The sequence below is a fragment of the Pithys albifrons genome, chromosome 3 (assembly GCF_047495875.1).
Source record: "Pithys albifrons albifrons isolate INPA30051 chromosome 3, PitAlb_v1, whole genome shotgun sequence".
NCBI classification, from domain to species: Eukaryota; Metazoa; Chordata; class Aves; order Passeriformes; family Thamnophilidae; genus Pithys; species Pithys albifrons.
In genome coordinates this window covers 51,120,715-51,140,290 of record NC_092460.1, presented here as the reverse complement: position 1 = coordinate 51,140,290, position 19,576 = coordinate 51,120,715, and the positions used below count along the sequence as shown (strand labels likewise).

Here is a 19,576-nt window from a genome sequence, read left to right as displayed (position 1 = left end):
GGCTCTGCCTGAGCATTTCCCCCTGCTCTTGCTCCAGCCTCACTACCCTGGTGCAGCCTGGCTGTTTCTGTGAGCAGTGATCCCTCTTCCAGTGGCAATCCAAGTTTGTGAAGGGTGACGACACAGCTTCACATCTGCTTGTGCCTCGCATTTCAAGGGTGCAATTTCCACTGCGGGCGCCTTTGTGGCCGATACTCAGTTTGGAGGGGACAGTGCTTGCCTCCAAGGTGACCTCAAGAGATAAGCAGGGGGCGAGTGCAGCACCCAGGGGAGATTTGGGCCTAATCCTTGTGACATCTTATACCCAGAGAGAGAGGAAAACAGCAGGAGACGAGATGGGTGTGGGGGAAGGGGGGCACAGGGGGCAATGGCTGACAGAACCAGGCAGTTGCCTCCATCACATTTAAGGGAGTTCGTTTTCCTCCTGTCTCCTCAGATCTGTCCTCCTGCTGCACTTGCATGGAGCCACACGGCTTGGCTGCCCTGGGGAAGAGGCAAAGGGAGGGGGACCAGTTCGTGGGGAGATGTCCCAGAGAGGAGCTGCAGCTCCAGGCACACTGTACAGATGAGAATGCACATGCTGGTACACTGGATGGAGGGTGGGGGCCTGGCAGGCTGCCTGGGACCCCCACCATAAGCAAGAGGAGTGGGATGGGTTAGCCTAGCTCTCCCACTCCTGTGGGAAAACATCTTTGCTGCAGAAGGAGGCTGCAAAGTCCTTCTAGAACACCAGGAGCTCTCCCAGGGGGCCTGGCATAGTGCTACCCTCAGGCACCTCAGGCAACAAAAAACTGGCATAAAGATGGTGAAAGTAAAACAAAAAGAAGGGAAAAAGTGAAGTTTTGTGACTTCTCCTATGCTCCTGAGCCTCCAGCCTACACCTGTTTTACTTTTTCAAGTATTTTCTCTGTGAGCAGGCTGATTAGAAACCCACATAATGTTGATGAAGGCAGAGCCCCATGGGCACTTGTGTGGGTGGGGAACCTGACAGGCCTTTTGGAGCTCCAGCCTCTTCAATTTCTAAAGCCACCAAGCCTGCCTGGTGGGGTCAGGGAGAAGGAAGTGGCATGAGAGTGGCAGTGAGGGCAGCATGGCTTGCAGAGGCATCCAGCCCCTGAGGTAAAGCTGGTGCCACAGGGAAATGTCTCTGGCGATGATGTGGAAGACTGTAGAAGGGCCATTCAGGTGTTGCTAATTTTTAAGACTGAGCTTTTTTTTGTCTTTGCAACTTGGCTGCTCAGCAAGGCATGACATTGCCCTGCCACTGCTGTCCCAGCCACCCCTTCTCCCACTGGTCCTGCTGCCTGATGAGGGCAGGCTGGTGGTGGCTGCTGCACCAAGCAGCCAGCAAGCTCCTTTTCAGGGCTGAAGGACAATCTGAAAATGTGAGATAAACATCTAAATGTGAGGTCAGTACTAAAACATTCCTTGCCCCTCCAAGAAGCCCTTTGATACCTCTGATGCAGCTACCATTTCCCTGCTGCAGGATGGTGCAAGTGTCTGGACTTTCCTCCCTCTCCTGAAGTGTTGGAAATATTTTAGCTAGAGCAGCCTTGAGCTGTCAGCATTCCCCCTGAAACAGGGTCTCCAGCTTTCACTCAAGAGGGGCAAACTGGGGCAAGAGAGCTCCCACATTTCCAAACCCTTTATCACTCTGCATCCTGCATGCCTCCCAAAATCAGAAGCCTGAGGCCTAGTCTCAGTATCCTAAACGCCAAGGGAGAAGAAATCAGGAGATGCTTCTGGCCATGCTATGCTCAGTGACACATCTGTCATAACGTGGCAGCTCTGGGGCAGGCTGGAAAGCAGCTTCCTGAGGCAGCTTGGTTCTGCCTAGGGTGTGGTTCCCTCTTGTTCAGGAAGGACTCTGGTGAAGGAACCCTCTGGCTGAGTCCTTTCTCAGCATCCAGCTCAGTGCATGGCTCCCCTTCTCCAGCAGTGCAGAGACAGCTGCCCCATCCCTGCCAGCTGCTCCATCTGTAAAAAGGATGGCAGCTGGAAGTTTTTGCACCTAATCTGGACACGGTCCAAGCCTACTGGGCTCTCCACACTGCTGTTGGTGGAGGGAAAACCCATTGCTGGAAGATGACATGAGTTTATTTTTCTCCTCCTATTTCAATTACCTGGATTGGTTGCAACAAATCAGTAGCGCAGCTGCATTCCTGCATTTACACTCCTTTCTCCAGCCCCTCACCAGCCAGGACATGGCCATCATCATTCTCTGCCTGCAAAAGGCTGAATGTGCATCCTGAATGAGGGGCAGAAAGCAAAGAGCAGCATCGAGGGCAGCGCAAAGGGCAGCACCAGAGGGAAAACAGGGTGACCAGGGGCTCTTGCAACAAGATGGATGTCCAGCAGTGAGAGCCCCATTTGGGGGACATTAAGGACATCTCTCTCTGCAACAATTATGGGACTATGAACTGCTCCTTCAAGAGGAGCAATGAGTAAGGATTAATGCCTGGGAGATCCGAACACAGCTCTCCCTGCTGGGTCACATGCCTTCCCTTCCATCCAATGGTATCAGTCGACACAGGGGTGTTTTCACAGTCCCTTCCACCTGCCCTCTGCTGCCGTGCTCAGGCAGTTGCAGAAGTGAGAGCAGGCCTCCACCCCGATCCCACTCTACTCGTTTTAGTACTTTTTAATGATGCTTTTTTTGCTTCAGTCTGAGACAGTTCTATAGCCACATACATCTCGCTGTCTGGATTGTCAGGTTTTCTCCTGTGCTTCTTATTTTAGTCCTATTCCTCTCATTGCATATTAACCCTCTTATCCTGTCCTTTGTGGAGCTGCAGGTAGTTACTGAGCCACTCATCTGGCTTGGCACTTTGTAAACTTCACATAGATATATAAAAATTATTTATTGGGAGCCAGTATCTCTCCTCTTTTCTTTTCCCTTCTTCCTCTCAAGATTTTCCACACATCCTCCTGCATCTCTGACCACAAGACTTTTCACTGTCCCCTGGTCCCTTGTTTCCTTGGGGTCGGTGCACCCACCAGATGTCCTTCTGCTAGTCTCAAAGCTGCTCACTAATTTGCTCTTCCTGGGTGACAAACACAGGACATGTTTCACCTAAAGCCCTGCTGCTGGTGGCATCTGCCCTGCCCTTGGGCTGGGATTTTGGAGGCAGAAGGAAAATGACATATCTGGTAGGAGCACCAAGGTGACTCCTGGTTGCTGCAGCGAGGCTCCTGCCGGCATGGCACAGGGACAGTTCCTATAGGGGAAAGCAGCTCACTTGATTTTTAGTCTCCCAAAAGACAGAGGCCTATTGCACAGAGAAATACCATCAGGGTAATGGTAGGAAACCTGAAGCAAATCCCTGCCACTAATAGGATTGGGCCATCTTCAGCAGGTCTCACTTGCAAAGGCGGATCAAGCCAAAATGAAGCTGGCTCGAAAGCCCACAGGCTCACAGCGGGCAAGGGAGCTCTGCCCACAGCCAGCCCTCTGATAGCAAAGCCCTTTCCTTCCTCTGTAGTCCAGGGGAAAGAGACATCAAAGGGCAAGCACATACATCCTGGGACCACTCTGGGGATGCCAAGGTCAAACAGAGCCTGCAGTCCACTGCTAGAAAGGGGAAGAGGCAGCTCGGCACATACCAGTGCCTGTGGAAGGGCAGCTAGAGGAAAGTGATGGTCCCAAAGGCTGCACACCACTCTGTGCAGAGGTGATGCATGGGGATTGCACATCCACACCTCTGAGTTCTCTTTATTGTTCACCCTTGTCCTCTGCCATGTGAAAAGCAAACCTCATACTCTGGGCCTCCCCTCCCCTTCCCTGGTTTTAATTAAGGATCTTTTCTGCCCTATTCTGCTCACAAACTTTCCCTGATGTCTGCCTGAAACCCCCCTTTATCAGGACACTTCTCTGATTGTTTTTTCATCTCTTTTCACCTCAAGAAATGGCAGGAGTAGGAAGTCTGGAGCCAGCCTTTGCTGAAAAAGGGTTATCATGAGAGGAGGGATGCTGAGCCCTTCCACATCCCTGCTGGAGGAGCCTGTCTCCTGGCACAGGGCAGAGCAGGCAGAGGAGGAGGTGGATATGCTACTGCTGCCAGTGTTCCACTAGAAACATCCTGTTTCTAGGTTGAAATGTCCTTGTAGAAGAAAAGATTTCATCAATACTTAACACCCTGCTACAACCACACACATAGTTACATCCACCTGTCCCAGACCTGTGCTGGGTGGGGGTCATGAGCCCCTACATGTCCCCTGGTTCCAGGGGATGAGGAGGGGCAGCTGGTTTGCATGGAGGTATCCCACCATGCTGGTCATGCCGTGTCTCCCTGCAGGCTCCGAGCTGCCTACAGCACCTGAGTGTACCTGGCAGCCATCTGGCACCTGTGCCAGAGCCTGTGCTTGGCACAGCCACCCTTCCCGAGGAGAGGCTGTGCCCGCTGCTGCCGGTCTGACGACGGGACAGCACACAGCACGCTGCTCGCGGCCATATGGCCTCCTCCTGCAGACCCTGCCTCAGCCACCGGAACAGGTGCCCTAAATCCCCCATTCCAGCAGACGCCAATAGCTCACCCCCACCGCCACCATCTCAGGTAATCAAGCACGGGGGAAAGCATTGGGTCCCTTTGGCTGCCACAGTCTGGTTTTTATTGCTCCACAGTTGGCAAAAGCAGCCCAGGGCTGGCCCTACTGTCTCACATCCACTCTTCGGTAGACCCCCCCCCCCCTTCACACACATTTGTTTCCCCCAGTCCTGGGGACACCCCACATGGGTAATGGCTGCTATCATCCCTTCTCTCTGTGGGTGAGTTTTGCCCTATATGATTATGGTTTGAATCAGCACACTGCATGAGGTGTGGTCAGGGTTGAGAGCAGAGGGGATGGGGAGAGCTAGCATAGCCAGGGATGCCACTACACTGCTAGGTAAGCTGGGCTGTCCATCACTGTCTCCAAGTGCTTATGTGGCCTTTTAATGCTTGAAAAACTGGTGGAAATTTGCTCTAAACAAGAAAGCAGAGGATGCTCAGGCTCTACCAAGGATAGTGGCAAGGATGAGCTGCCCAGCATGGAAGGGAGGTTTGAGGCTGGGCCACTCCAACTCTGCCTGCAGGCACTGGTGAGGGGACAGTTTTGGGCCCAACATCCCACTGGCTGCCCTGAAGCTCAGATGATTGTAAAGGGAACTGCATAGTCCCTGCACCCACCCACAAAACAGTCTCCAGACTGTGCCGACAAAACTCCTGGGCCACCGAGCTGATGAGTACTTAGTGCCTGCACAATGGGAGCATTTACCGGTACTGTCTACAGGTTTAATCCTGAATGCAAAGTCCATGTGCACCCAGGCTGGGGGTCACAGCTGATGCTCATGGGCCTCTGTGGCTGTATGTGGGGGCATGGCTGCCTTCTAAGAGTGGCAGCTGAGGGAGATCAAGCTGCCAGCCCAGATCCCGCTTGCCCATACTGCGGCATAAATTAAAAATAAGCCCTTGCTTTGAGCTCATTTTCTCCTGTTTCCTCTGGATGTCATTGGGATTCAAATCCAGCCGCCTTTGGGAAGATGGAAGCTTGCAAATCTCAACTTTTGAATGTTTGCAATTACGATGGTAATGGTAAAGGCACATATGCTTCTGTGTTCTCTATAAGCCGTTATGAGGCACGGTTGTTCTTTTACAGCTGTTTTACAGCCAGAGAGCATCAAGCACAGGCAGGGGAATAAAACCCTTGTGCACATTGGGCTGGAAATAGGGTGGATGGGAGCTGCTCTGAGCTCAGCCACTGTATCCCTGCGCCTCCCCTAGTGCACTCAATTTCCCCTGCTTTAGTTTTCTGACATTAGTAACCCAAGATCTTCTTTGGGTTCCCTAATCTGTTGAGCCCATGACAATGTGTAGAGGGGAGCAGCATCTTACTGCATGTTAGCTCAGCACTCAACTCCGGGAATTCCTTATTCAAGTCCTAGAAAATGGGTCTGAGAAAACTCAGAATTTCCCAATGGGATGCTGATGGACAAAGAAATTTCCCTTGTAGAGAGCCAGTGCAAGGAGAGACTCTTCCTCTGGCTGGAACAGAACCAGCTTCAGTAGCTGAAGTTTTAGAGAGGAGCAGATTTCTGTGGTGTATCCTGTGGGATGGTGGGAGGTGTGGGGGATGCCAGCACCCCGTATACTCCCAGGTATGGTGGCAGGAGCTCTGCCTCTCCTCTGCCTTCAGAAGGGGGACAGCATTGCAGTGCGTGCTGGAAGCTTTTCCTGACAGTTTTCTTTCCTGTTCAGCTCCTCACAGCTGATGATGTTGAGTGTTAGCTGCTGATTTGCAAGCAGCAAAACCCACTCTGGCAGCACTCCTCAGCACATGAGCAGGAGGTGCTGGGGCCCTCCGGTCCCAGCACAGCCCTTCAGCATGGGGCAACCACCCTGCAGTAGCATCCTTTCCTCCATTCACCCCTCAGCCCAGGGTCCAGCTCAGTCCTACATGGTAAAAATCACTTTGGGGGGCAAATGTCTCTGGTTCTCTAGGAGGGGCTCCCTGGGTAGCTTTGGGGTTCCAAACATTCGTGGCTGGGCTCTCCTCAGGAGCTGACTGCACCTCAAAGCCTCCCACATTCAGGGAGGCTCCCATATCTTTGCTTCACATTGACGATGGTGATGGCTCCCTCCTCCTGCTTAGGCAAGAGCTGTTACGCTTGCACCTCCATGATCAACAGAGATCTGGGTCTGTCGGGCTCTCTGGCTGTGACAGAGAGGATCGTCTCCAGATCACCATGCCCTGCCAGAAACAATCTGTTTACAGTGTCAGCGCTCGGGTGTGTATCCCTCCCCACTCGGTGTTGAATCGGCCGTATCCTATTTCCGCAGGCACAAACACCCTTCTGTAGTCCGGGTGGCATTGTCACTACAGGGAATATTTCCGTGATATTCTCCGAGGCTGGTGGTCAAAGCCTAACGAAGCTCTTCTCCCAAATCCCCCTGCCTAGAAGTGCCCGCTGATGTTGCAAGCACGTCCTTTGCTTTTCTTCTGGAGGTCCCTGATGACCTGAATTTTCCTGCGGGTCCTGCCGCTGATTCCCAGGGATGCGAGAGTGTAGGTGCGGGGCTATAGGATTTCCCTCCCACAGCCCCCTCCCTTTGGGGTTGCAGCTAGTGGCTGGGTCACTTACTTGACAAAGATGAGCTGACGGCTCAGCAGGGCTTCAGGCTGCAGCCCCTGGTGCCAGCACTGCACGGAGCCAGCCCCTGCCGGCCCTGCGCGCCGGGGACGTGCCGGGGGGGTGCTCTTCCACACATGCCCTAGGGTTTGGTTTCCTTCTGGGTTGGTGCACGCAGCTAACGCCTGCGAGAAACTCTTCCTCACTCCTCGCTCCCAGAGACCCTTCAAATCGGCTGCTTCACACTCGATAAACATCCTTCCCCCTCCCTTAAAACCGTTCCCTTTCTCCTGGGTCACGCCAGGCAACCATTTTCCAGCAAACTCCCCGATTTTGGCCAGTTTTTCGCTCTGCCTGTTAACAGCCTGTTAAACCCTCGGAGCCCCCGGGGCGGCTCTGCTCGCACACGCGTCGGGAGCAATCACCCGGTGCCTGGGAAACGACTGCTGGCACTACCTGGGCAGCAGCAAACTTTGCTTGCACAGCTTCTCTCAAGGCCGATGCTGCTGTTGGCTAATAGTGCTAACGACCCCCATGTCTGCAACTTCCAGCCGATAGGACCTTTCATCAGGGAGCCCCTCCGAGACCCAGGGAAAGTGTGGATTTTGGAGACAGTGCAGTTTTCTTCCGCCTCACTAGCTTTCTATCTCTTTCAGGAAGATCTGGAGGCTACAAGCTACCTTACCTAATGGATCTCTATTAGATTGCGGCACTGGGGGCCCATCGGACATGTCCCGGGCTCCAGCTGCTCTCCTCATCCGTGTTTTCAATGTCTTTGACTCTTGCCAGTCTCCAGATGGGAAGCGGCTGGGGGCTTGCAGGAATCAGGCTTGCTGACTGCGGGTAGGATATTTTATCCCCTAAATCCGTCTCCCAGCAAAGCACAGCAGCGTTTCAACATCGCTGTGGGGGGAAGCAGTTTGTGCAAAGCTCCCGCCTGAAACACTGCATTGCCATCATGCACAGACAGGGTGATACCAGAGTATTTCGTTCCGTGTGAGACCCCCAACCTGCCACCTGTGGTGTGGCAGGTAAGACAGGCGACAGGCTGGTCCATGGGGCTTCAGTGTTTGTTTGAAGGCACCTGTCAGGAGAAGCTGAGCCTCCCTGACCTGTTTAATCCCATCTCCATCATTACAAGATCTTTCCATATCACCCCTCGCCTGGGGGCTGGGATCTCCTGTGCTAGCACTGTGCAGCACAAAGGCAGCCCCATTCTCCAGGTTAGAGCACCACCAGGGCAAGAAAGGAAGAGGCATTATATTCAGCTTCTGTCTCATGAAGCATTATATGCACAAGAAGACAGTGGTGCTGGATTTGCTGCCCTTCCCTGGTGCAGGATTCAGGACTGTCCAGAAATGATGAGGCTGCAGCCACAGCTTCCATGTGTCACTGCCCCTTGCCTTAGCCACACTTGTTCCAGGCTGTACAACATGTTAGTGCTGTGCAAAGGGCCCGAAGGCACCTCAATTTCCAACCGCCCCCCCCCGCCCCGCTCTTGCTGCAATGGTCCCATAGCAGGAAAAGAAAATCCTGCCCTTCTAGGGAGAGGAGCTCTGGCAGGGAGGATGAGTACCACCTTTATGGCTGGCACCAGCCAGAGACCAGAGCAGTGGATGCATACAACCCAGAGAGGTCTGGACTTTGAAGCCCAAACATGGGGCCAGCTAGTGGCTAGCTAAAAATGATTGTGGCTCTGGGGAGGATGAGTTTCTAAGGGTGCCCCAGTAGGCCCCGCCCTTGACCTATCCTGCAGCCCTTCTGTGCACAACTCCCCTTGGGAGATGCTCTGATGTTCAAAGGGGACTGGAGCTGCTGCTTTCCCCCTTCCCTGCCTGTCGCCTCGCTGTGTGGCTGCAGAAGGGCACCTTAGCACTTCGGGGGCTCTGTCCCCGAAACACACACCCCTCCTGCACCCCGAAGTGTCAGCTTGCAGCCCCGCAGCTCCCACCCAGGCGAGTGGGGATCCCGTGGCAGGTGTGGGGAGTACTCGGGGGCAGGCGGGCAACGTGGACGGGTGCCACGCGTGCCTGGCCGCCCGCGGCGGCTGCCCGACGGGGAGGGCAGGTGTCCTGCCGCCCGGTGGCGGCGGGGATCCTGGCAGAGGACTCAGTGAAGGACCTTCTCCGATTTCCTCGGGAGGCTGTGAGGCGGCGGGGGAGCCGAGCCCCCCGCGCCTCCCTGGCCGCGTCGGCTCCCTCCCTCTCTCCCCCGCACTCCTCCTCCTGCTCCTCCCGCCCTGGTGCGAAGGACTTTCGCTGGTTCTCCCTTCCCTCTCCTCTCTGTCTTCTGGGCGGACCGCGGAGCCGGAGGCGCAGGTAGAGGCGCGGGGATGGGGCGGCCGCCGGCGACTAGCCTGCCCGCCCGCTCCCGCCGCCCGCCGCCGCGTCCCCTCCCCGGCCGGCGGGAGGCGGCGGCTCTCCCACGCCGCCCGCCTCGCCCCCTGCTCTAAATCTCTGCCTGTCGACCGATCTGGGGAGAGACGGGGAGGGGGTACGTCCCCTCGCACTTTCCCCCCTATCCCCGATTCTTTTCTTCCACCCTTTTTTGCCTTCCCTCCATTACGCCCCCCCTCCTCCCCTGCCCATTTCTCCTCCACCGGGACTGTTCGGCGGCCATGCGGCCGGTCCAGGGCGAGCGGCTCTAACTCGCCTCCTCGCCCGGATGGCCCCCCGGAGCCGCGGGCGAATGGAGCCGAGCTACGTCGTGGGTATCTGCTGCCTGGTGCTGCTGGAGCCGGGACGAGTGTGGAGCGGCGAGCCCAGCACCGGGGGGCCCGGGGAGAGCGGGAACAGCAGCCAGGCGCCGCCGCCGGAGACCACGGCCCCCGCGCCCACCGGAGCGGCACCAGCGGGGGGGGACCGCTGCCGCGGGTACTACGACGTGATGGGGCAGTGGGACCCGCCATTCAACTGCAATGCCGGCATCTACCAGTACTGCTGCGGGACCTGCGGGTACCGCTTCTGCTGCCAGTTCAAGCCTGGGCGACTGGACCAGAGTGGCTGCTCCAACTATGACACCCCCAACTGGGTCAACACGGGCCAGCCACCTCCCCGGGTAGACGAGACTCCCGAGGACCCCACTCGTGACAAGACCAACATGATCGTCTACATCATCTGTGGCGTGGTAGCCATCATGGTGCTGGTGGGCATCTTCACCAAGCTGGGCCTGGAGAAAGCACAGGGGCCCCAAACAGAGATGACTGTCTCCAGGTAAAGGGGTCCACCTTCCCCATTCGGTCTCCCCAGGGGTGGCAGCTCATGTTCCTAGCCCACTGCGTAGGGCGAGCAGTCCTGGCTTCATCCTAGGACTACCAAGAGGGTGAGGTGATCCTCAAAACCCCTGTCGTGGCATGCTGAGACACCAGGGGGTGGGTTGGCTGCAGCCCCCGAACCTGTTCTGGAAGGGAGGGCTGCCAGCCAGGACAGCCTCCACAAAAAGGGGTGGTCATACACCATCCCCCCCCAAAATTATCTGCTCCATCTCTTGAGGAGGCATGTCCCTGACTCAGAAGTGCCAACCCCCAGCCAGTGGGGTGGGTGACATGAGAACTACAGGATGTGGCTTTCCCCCTCAAAACAAATCTCTGGTTCCCAATGTCCATGAAAGGTGAGACTGAGGTCTGACTGCATGGGGTGACTCTGGACTGCAGACCCCTTGGTCTCAGCCTGGCTGGCAGTCCAGGGGAAAAGGAGATGGCAAAGATATCACCACTGTGGCTGCTGCTGCGCCAGCTTGTGCACTGGGGTGGGACATCACCCTTGCGGGGGCAGTTCACACTCCAGAGCCCCCAGGAGCTCACCCTCTAGCAGAAAGTTGGGCAGTCTCTTCCTGGACCCCACACCCTGTGGCTCCAGCCCTGGCTTTTCAGCTCACCTCTGAGGCTGAGCACAGGGCTGGCCGAGTAAAGGTCAAGGTGTCAGGCATATTTTGGCACTGGGGACTCCTTGTGTGTTCCTCCGCCTCCTGTTCTGTTGCTGTGGCTATCAGCGCATTTGCCTCTCTCCCTCCCGCTCTTGACACCCACTTCTCTCCCTGTTTTGGGATCTACTTTGCATCTTCCCAGTGAGGACATAGAGCCTGGAGAGAAACCCATTTTCATGCCATTTTGTTAAGGGATTTTAGCTTTCAGAAAAATCAAAAGCAGGGCTGAAGGAAATGATCACTAGGATCCTCAGGAGCTGCCCTAACTGCAACCCCCCCAATGGACACCCTCTCTCCTCCCCCGAGGCACCTTTTTTTCCCTGTCTATTTGGAACTTGGACAGCCACCGGATGCTGCACCCTGAATCTGAACCCGCTGCACCTCATCCCCAGACCCTACTTTCATTCACCCGGGTGAGCAGAGGAGGGTCATTCTGAGGAATGGAGGAGGGTCACAGGACCCTCCTGGGACATGAGGCAGTTTTGGGGGGATCCATGCTGTGCCCCCTCCTTGGCAGAGAGCCTGGCTGTGTGCTGCTGCGAGCCTGCACCTCCCCCTGCGTTGCCTGAGAAAGCGCTGGCACCTTGACAGGATCAATACGGCCTCTGCCAGCCTCCTGACTCCCCTTCCACTCGCCTGCCGCTGTGTCTTTTTTTGGCTGTCCCCCCCACCTCCTGGGAAGGAGATACTGTGCTTAGGGAGGGTCAGACCCTGGGACACCCAGACCCGGGTCCTCATCTCCTGCTATTGAGTCTTACCTTCTGCCATCACCAGATGCAGGTGGGATTGCTGCCACTCACTGTGTACTGTTTTTCCGTGCGTAGCCTCAGTTCTTTGCTGCTGGAGCCATATGTTTCCCCCATGTCCCTGCTCCCTCTTGCTCATGCAAGCCTGAATTTTCCCCATGAGTTCAGGGAGATGGGTGCCTGTTCTCCCTGACGCCGCAGATCTTTTGGCCACTAGCATACAGACCAGGAGAAGGCAAGTTTTCCTCGCCCACCTTTTGTGGAACAAAATCAGAAGGGCACCTCCATTGCTGGAGTCAGAAATCTTGCCATCTTCTGTGTCCTGTGTCTTTCTGTGTAAGCTATGAGCAGCTCCAGTTCCACAGGAATGGTGACTGGCAAGCCCTGGCAGGGCAGGAGTCGTGCATCAGGTGCAGAGTCCCAGGAACCAGGCAAGGCACCAGGCTAACAAGACCTCCCAGGTGCTGGGCTGGTGGAGACAGTGCCAGAGCTGGGTATGTGGCATGGGCACCCAAAAAGAAACACTATCACCTCCATTCCACTGTGTGCCTGGGGAGCTGGGACAATACGTTTTGCCTCAGTGCCTCTGAGAGTGCAGGACTATTTCTACCCCTGTACCCACACTTGGCCCAAGGAATGGGCAGTGCCACATTGCCTCTCTCCCGGCGCCTCAGGTAGGAGCTTCTCATTTGCTTCTTGGGCACCGCATGATGGCCTTGGGCCAGCTCCCTGTTGCACAGTCGTCTTGGTTTCCATTCCTATCCCTCCCTCCCACCAGGGTTTTTTCCATTCCTAGGGATCACTGCGTGCTGCCCTGGATGGCTCCCACCACTGCTGCTTGCAGGTTTCTCCCTCTGGGGGAAAGTCAACCACTTCTGCACTGCCAGATGTTGTTTGTCATGGTTCTGGTCCTGGTCTAAGCCCAGGAAGAGTGACCAGGTGCAGAAAGTCCACTAGCTCTTCCCTCATGGTGACACCTGAATCTGTGTCCAGCTTGTCCTAATACCCCCATGCCGTGGCCACCTGCAACATGTCTTCTTCTCACAGCTCTGGCTGCTGGTCCACCAGGAAAGTGGATGCTCAAGTGACTGCAGCTACCTGATTTGTCTTCATCTGCCTTGCTCCTGCAGGGCCTTATGGCAGCTCCCGCAATCCCCTCTCCTTCTTCCTGCTCGGCTTACGCTTGGCATCCATCCCTGGCAGTCGCTTAGCCTGGTGAAACCCTGTGTTGAGTCAAGAACACCTGCCTGTGTTTTTCTTCAGTCCTCAGATCTCCAGGGACGTTGCGTCCTTGGGGGTCACAAGAATCTGTCTGTGCCCATTGCATGAGAGCAGGCACGTGTCCCAGACCTCTCCCAAAAACCTCATGGGAGGTTATAACTGAAGAGAACATCCCTATGGGAAGAGTTGGGCAAAGAGCAGCCTCCTGGGGAGTAACGATACTGGAGAGGGGCAAAACAGTTGTCAGGAGCAGGTGACCTGGCAACTGCAGTAGGGGAGTGTGCAATGCTGGCTTTTCACTCTCTAAGTCTCCCCATGCTATTTGGTGTCCCCAGAGCTGGCCCCAGTGTGCATCTAACTGCACTGGGCGTTTCTCTGGCTATGCTCAAATCCGTGACAATGTCTGCAGTAAATGCCAATGGTAGTACATGGTGGTGAAGACCTAGAAAAGGTGTTTGCAGGCAGCATGGTGTGCTGTCACATGCTGCCCTGGCCCTCTGAGGTGTGAGAGGGGATCCAGCTCTATCAGGGAGGGAGACCTGAAGCCCTGTCCCTAGACTGAACATGATGTCTGGGGAGGCTCACTTCCAACAACCAATGCTCTGCCCGAGCTCCATTCTCCCCTGCTGCAACTCCAGTTTTGCAGAAACACCTTGCTACCCCTACACCTTCCTAAGCATCCTTAAGTGTCCCAGCTCCACTGGGTAGGTCACCCATGGTGCCCATGCTGCTCAGTTGCATAGATGGGTACCCCCTGCCCCAAGCAGACACACTACAAGCCATGGGAAATGTTCCCCTCAGGAGGTGAGGTGTGGAGGTGGTGTGGCTAGCCAGGATGACAGCCCACCTGCAGCTGTGGTGTGCCATGTGTCTCCTGTAATACTGTGCCTCTGCTCCAAAACTCACCAGCCCACTCATTCAGTAGCTGCCACCTTCTGTGTCCTTTCCAGAGGGTCACTCCAGCTCAGGACAATGTCAATTCACCCATCACTCCATAATCTCTTCTGGAGGCTGTGCTCCTATCTCCTCACATTGCTCCCTGTCCCCTTGCAGGGACTTGCAGCCTCTCTCCTGTTGGGTTTGCCAGGTGTAAGGCTTGAGCCTCCCAAAAGAGAGTCATCCCCCAGGCTGGGGTGCTCTGCCAGATCCGGGACCCCGCTCCCACATGGGCACGTCCTCTAGGAGTGCTCAGGAGCGCTGAGTGTGGCATACATGGCTCCTGGCATGGAGCTCTCTTGGGCTCCATCATCACTGCTCATGGATCTGCCTCTGCACTTGGTCTCAGGGCTTGCACGGAGATGGTTTGGGGCATCTTGATCGTACCCACTGACAGAACCAGGCTTGCCATGGAGGTGGCTGCATGCCCACCCAGTTGACGCTGTGCTCTGGCACTCTGGGTGGCAAGCGGCTCTCACACATGGCCTCAGGTGTACTCCAGATCTGTGGCTATGGTGGTGGATCATGGCCTCAGTGGTGCTGTTTGTTCATGCTTTTGCAGACAAGCAGTGCAGGTCTGAAGCCACATCTGCTCTCTGTTCCCCTCCTCCACCTGCACCCCAGAGCCATCTTGGTGCCACAGACCACCAGGTGGCCTAGGGAGATGTGGGCTGAGCTTCCCCAAGCCCCCCAGACACAGGATTAGATTGAGGCTCATAAAACCCCCAAAACCTTGTCTCACCATGTGTGGTGACACAGCAGCCCCTCAGTACAGTGTCACCCACATGCTCACCTCCCTGCAATGCATCACCTGGGGACGAGCCAGGGAGGGCATGCAGCCCCTAAGAGACCTACTGGCAGCCCTGGCCTATGGCACCACTCGTGGTTCAAGGGCAGCGTGAATCTGGGTGTTGCTGGTGTTAAAGGCTCATAAATGTTTCTCACCATAGCAGAGCTCATTAAGAGCTGCTCGTGCTGTTGTTAATCCTTATCATTCACACGCCTTGGGTGGTCAGCACAGAGGGCAGGTTTATGAGAAAGAGCACTGATGGATTTGTCTGGAGATGAAGTTGCAGATAAAAAATTGCTCAAGCTTCATAAACAGACCCGAGGAAAAGAAAAAATAATTTAAAAAATAGGTCAAATCGCATTGAACTTCCTGTTGAAACAATCCTGTTTGAGCGCTGGCCCTGGGGACAGGCAAGAGCAGGCGGCGTCCAGTGGGGAGGGACCTGGCGAGCAGTGCACCCCGGGGAAGGTGGAAGCTGACAGGGTGGCATCTCCTTGTGTTGACAGCCCACACCCATGGCCTCGGGGAGCTGCCTCCCCTCTGCCCTGCCTGGCCATAGCCCACTGCCTACCCAGGCTTGTGCCCAGAGTTTCTCTGGGCTGGGCCTGGACCCTAGTCAGGTCAGCTCAGGAGGGTCCTGGGAAGGTGCAGGGTTTGACTAGCTGCAGGATGGAGGTGCCACAACCTCCCCAGGCATGCTGGTCAAGTGTTCTTGCAGGAACAAAGTTTTTTTCTTCTGTTTAAACAGTGTTGTGTTTCTTTTGCACTTGTCACCTCTTGTCAGCCTTGTTGCACCCTCTCTTCAGATGCTCACGTACATCGATAAGATCCTCCACAGCCTTCTTTTCTCCAGGCTGAACAGTCCCAGTTCTCTCAGCCTCTCCTCATATAAAAGATGCTCCAGTCCCATCTTTGTGGCACTTCCCTGGAATCTCTCCACATGCCTATGTCTATCCTGTACTTAGGAGCCCAGAGCTGGAGCCAGCACTCCAGGTGTGGCCTCACGAGTGCTGAGCAGAGGGGAAGGATCACCTTCCTTGGACCTACTGGCAACACTTAGCCCAGTGCAGCCCAGGAGACCATTCAGCACCTTTCTCCCAAGGGCATGCTGCTTGCTCATAGTCAGCTTGGTGTCCACCGGGATCCCCAGGTCCTTTTCCACCAAGCTGCCTTCCAGCTGATCAGTTGCCAGGGTTTGTTCCTCCCTTATTTCCCTTTGTTCAGCTCTATGACAGTCCTCTTGGCCCATTTGGAGATTAAATGATCCCAGAGGAGTTGCTACCCAAAGCTTCCCAAGAAAGATGTGAAATTTACCCAAAGGGCAAGTGACCTTCCCTTGTAGCTTTGCTCTTGCCATCACACTGTGATGCTGGCTGGAGCCAAACTGGAAAGGAAAATGGGGGGGCCCTACAAGCATATGCACCTCTGGGCACAACACATTTGTTTTCTTCCCTGTTCTCACTGCCTTTCCTGGCAATTCCCTGCACCACATTTGATAGGTTTTTGAGCACTCTGGTGCCATGAGCTGACACATCTCCCAAGTCAGGATTATTCCCTGCTTCCTCTCCCATTTGCATTTATGCATTTTGAGTTTAATCTGCTGTTTTATCGTCCAACCACTTGCTAACTGTCAGCTCCTGCCACAGCTCCTGGTGTGCATCTATGAGCCAGCCAGAGTCTTCAAGGCGCAAGGCATGCTGACAATGAGCTGGGGATTAGGGAGCCAAAAAAAGCCCTGAGTGGACACCCCTGTACTCTTGTACTCACACAGGAATGGTCACAGCAGTGGCAATGGCTTGACTTCTCATCACAATGCCCCACACCAGCAGGAGCATCCCAGCATGTGCTGGGACTTGGTGCCTAAGGCTGTAGCAGCATGTGGGCATGCCCTGCTCTGGCAATGTCGCTGTGCCCTGTCACCGCTGGTATATCTTGCTCTGGCATCATTGGTGTGTCCCACTCTGGCATTGCTGGTGTGCCCCAGTCTGGCATGGCCAGCATGCCTCACTCTCGCATTGCTGGTGCGCCACGGTGGGACTGCAGCGTCTCCATCCATGAATGTTAAACGAAATAGGGCTCTATCTTATGTAATGGTGTTTAATGTTTAATGCTGTTACTTACAAGGAGGGCATCATGCACAAACAGCGCCTGCGCTGGAGGCTGCCACTAGTTTATCCCCTTCCCCAAAGGGGTGCAAGTGGCCTATCTAATCCCTTCCTAAGGGTCTTTGTTTCAAAGGGACTTGAGTGGAGGTGCTGCCTCCTCTCCCCACCTACACCACATTCTTGATCCAGGGGAGCATCCTCGAGGTGTTGCTCCAGCTGCCATCAGATCAAGTTCCTTTGTCTCAGTTGATCATACCCTTGAACTTCATTCCAAGCCATGCATCTCCCTCACCACCCTAACCCACTGACACCCCTGGCTCTGGAAGGGCTCAGCCCCAGCCTGATCCCAATTAACTCTGATGGGGGGCTCACTGGCCCCTCTGCAAAAGCTGGGTTAGGACCCTGGGTGCACTCCTGACACCCAGCAGCTATTTCCTAGCCCCAGGCTGCCTGGCTCTGCCTCCAAAGTGGGGTTCAGGGCTGAGATGCATTAGGGAGCCCAGGGGAACAGGATATTGCTCTAACAGCCCTTTCAACCCTTTCCCAGGACACTGACAGATCTGCTGAAGCAGCCAGGCCACAGCCCCTCTGAGAACATGGACAGCCTCATGGGGGGTGTGCAGGTCCCAATGGGCGAGGGAGTGGCCCGGGGGCCCCCCAGAAACAGCACAGGTAAGGCATGCTGGTGTAGTGGGAAAAAATAAGTTCCCTTGGGAGAATAAAAACAGTGGGAGAGCACAGCTTGCAGCTGAGCCCCCACCTGCCTCTGCCCCTCCAGACAAGCCACCCTTGAACAACGCAGTGGCCATTGCTCCCTCCCTGGGGCGGCCCCACAGCCATGGCAAGCGCCTGCCACTGGCCAGCAGCCTGGCTCTATCAGCCCCGGACTACACTTCCTACACCACCCTCAAAGTTGGAGGTGAGTGCTCCTGCCATGTGGGCTGGGATGGTGGCAGAGGGGCCCCACAAAACAAGTGGCGAGGGGTGGGGGGCTCACAGAGGTGCATGGACAGGACAAGCATCTCAGTTTCCCACAGCTTTTGGGGTAGTTGCTCATAAAAACTCTGCAGCTGCTCCCCTGCTCCACCAGCCTCTTGTGCTGTGCAGGCAATCAGTGTCTGGGGTCCCCCATGGACCCAGTGTACTTCCCAGCCAATCAGCACCCAGGATCCCACACAGACCTGAAGCACTGCCCACCCAGTCAGAGTTCAGAATATGCATGGACACACTGCACGGTGTCCAGGATCCCCCAAAAGCACTCCCCAGACAATTCATTGCCAAGATCCCCCTCACTCCCTCACCAATCAGCATCCAGGATCCCTCCCACAGCCCCATCCCAGCCTTCCCCACCACTGCACCCTTCCTGGTCCCCCCCGAACCAGCAGAAGGGGCTGTCCTTGCAGGGTGACATCACACCCCTGTCCCAACAGAGAGCACCACTGAGGACTTCTACAGGCGGTTCGGGGGGCTGGAGACACCCCCCGCCAGCACACTGCCCTTCCCACCCACCGAGACCCCAGTGCTGCCCAAGGGCTGCCCCCTGCCCAAGGCCAAGGGCCCCAAGCTGCCAGGGGGCCTGGCCTTCTCAGAGGGCTGGGAGGGGGGCCCCCATCGCGGCCCCCACCGTCCAGGCCTGGCCACCCTGCGTCCTGAGGGGCCACCCGACGCCTTCGGCCCCTCCACCCCGCTGTACGGCCAGCACCCCCGGCACCTTGCCACCAACAGCAAGACTGAGGTCACCGTCTGACAGCCAGCACCAGCGGGGCTAGGGCTGCCCCTCACCTGGGTGTTGCAGCCCACCAGAGCAAAGCAGTGTAGGACCTACGTAAACTGCGATGGCTGGCCAGAGTGGGAGATGCACCATCCTTCCTCACAAGGGATGGGGACTGCCTGCTGTGTTTCACCATCAGGGAGGCAATGGGCAACAAGTTTCAGCCGTTCTCAGCTGAAGAAGAGGCTGAGCTGGGGCACACTGGCAGAGCAGCACCCTCTCGACACCTGCTCAAGGGCTGGGGGCCAATGCTGGACAGACGGGGAACAGATCCTGCTGGGGCCAGGCACCCCCAGCCTAGCTCCTGTGAGCAGGTGGGGGGAAGAGCAATGGACTCAAAGCCCCAGGCTGGTGCTGCCAGCAAAGCCCAAGATATCCCTTTTCCTCCCAGCCTCCCCCCTTTTCCACTGCCCCAAGCCTCCACCTTGTCAATAAACAATACATTAAACTGTATGGCCTTGGTATGGTTGGCTGGGGAACTCCACACTGCCTGCAAAACCCCAGCACCTTCCCCAGGGGCAGCTGAGTGCAAAGCCCACACCCACAGGGCCTGGGGAACCCTCCCTGACTGGGGACACGGTGGGAACACAGCTTCCAGGCCCAACTACAGAAGCCTTTGAGCAGCTACACAAAAACGAGATCTCCTCTGTCTGAAGTTTAATGATTCTGACAGTTTTACCAGGGGGAGCAGAGAAAGAGATGGAGTAAAAGGACATCGTTCTAAACCAAGGTCAGGTAACAGCTTTTGTCCCATAGAGATGCTCCTAAAATTGCTGGTTTCTGGCCCAGCTCTACCTTGTTTGGCTCTGTTCAAGCCATCAGCCTTCTTGAGTTGTTTCCAAAGGAGCATGGAGACACCACACCTGCTCCACTGAGGGACCATCTTTTGTTGCAAGCTGTACAGCTCTGCTCTCCAGGTTATTCAGACAGGACTGACAGCTTCCTGAGGTGCCTGCAAGGTTTTATGTCTCTAAAGGA

At 55.8% G+C, this 19,576-nt stretch overlaps 1 protein-coding gene across 1 annotated transcript; it reads left to right on the top strand.

Moving 5' to 3' along the window:
- Positions 1 to 9,402: 9,402 nt before the first annotated feature.
- Positions 9,403 to 19,041, top strand: SHISA8 (shisa family member 8). Its single transcript, XM_071551882.1, has 4 exons — positions 9,403 to 10,317; positions 17,375 to 17,499; positions 17,606 to 17,746; positions 18,258 to 19,041. Exons 1-4 carry the CDS (start codon positions 9,770 to 9,772, stop codon positions 18,572 to 18,574), a joined length of 1,131 nt encoding a protein of 376 aa, XP_071407983.1. The 5' UTR covers positions 9,403 to 9,769; the 3' UTR covers positions 18,575 to 19,041.
- The last annotated feature ends 535 nt before the right edge of the window (positions 19,042 to 19,576 follow it).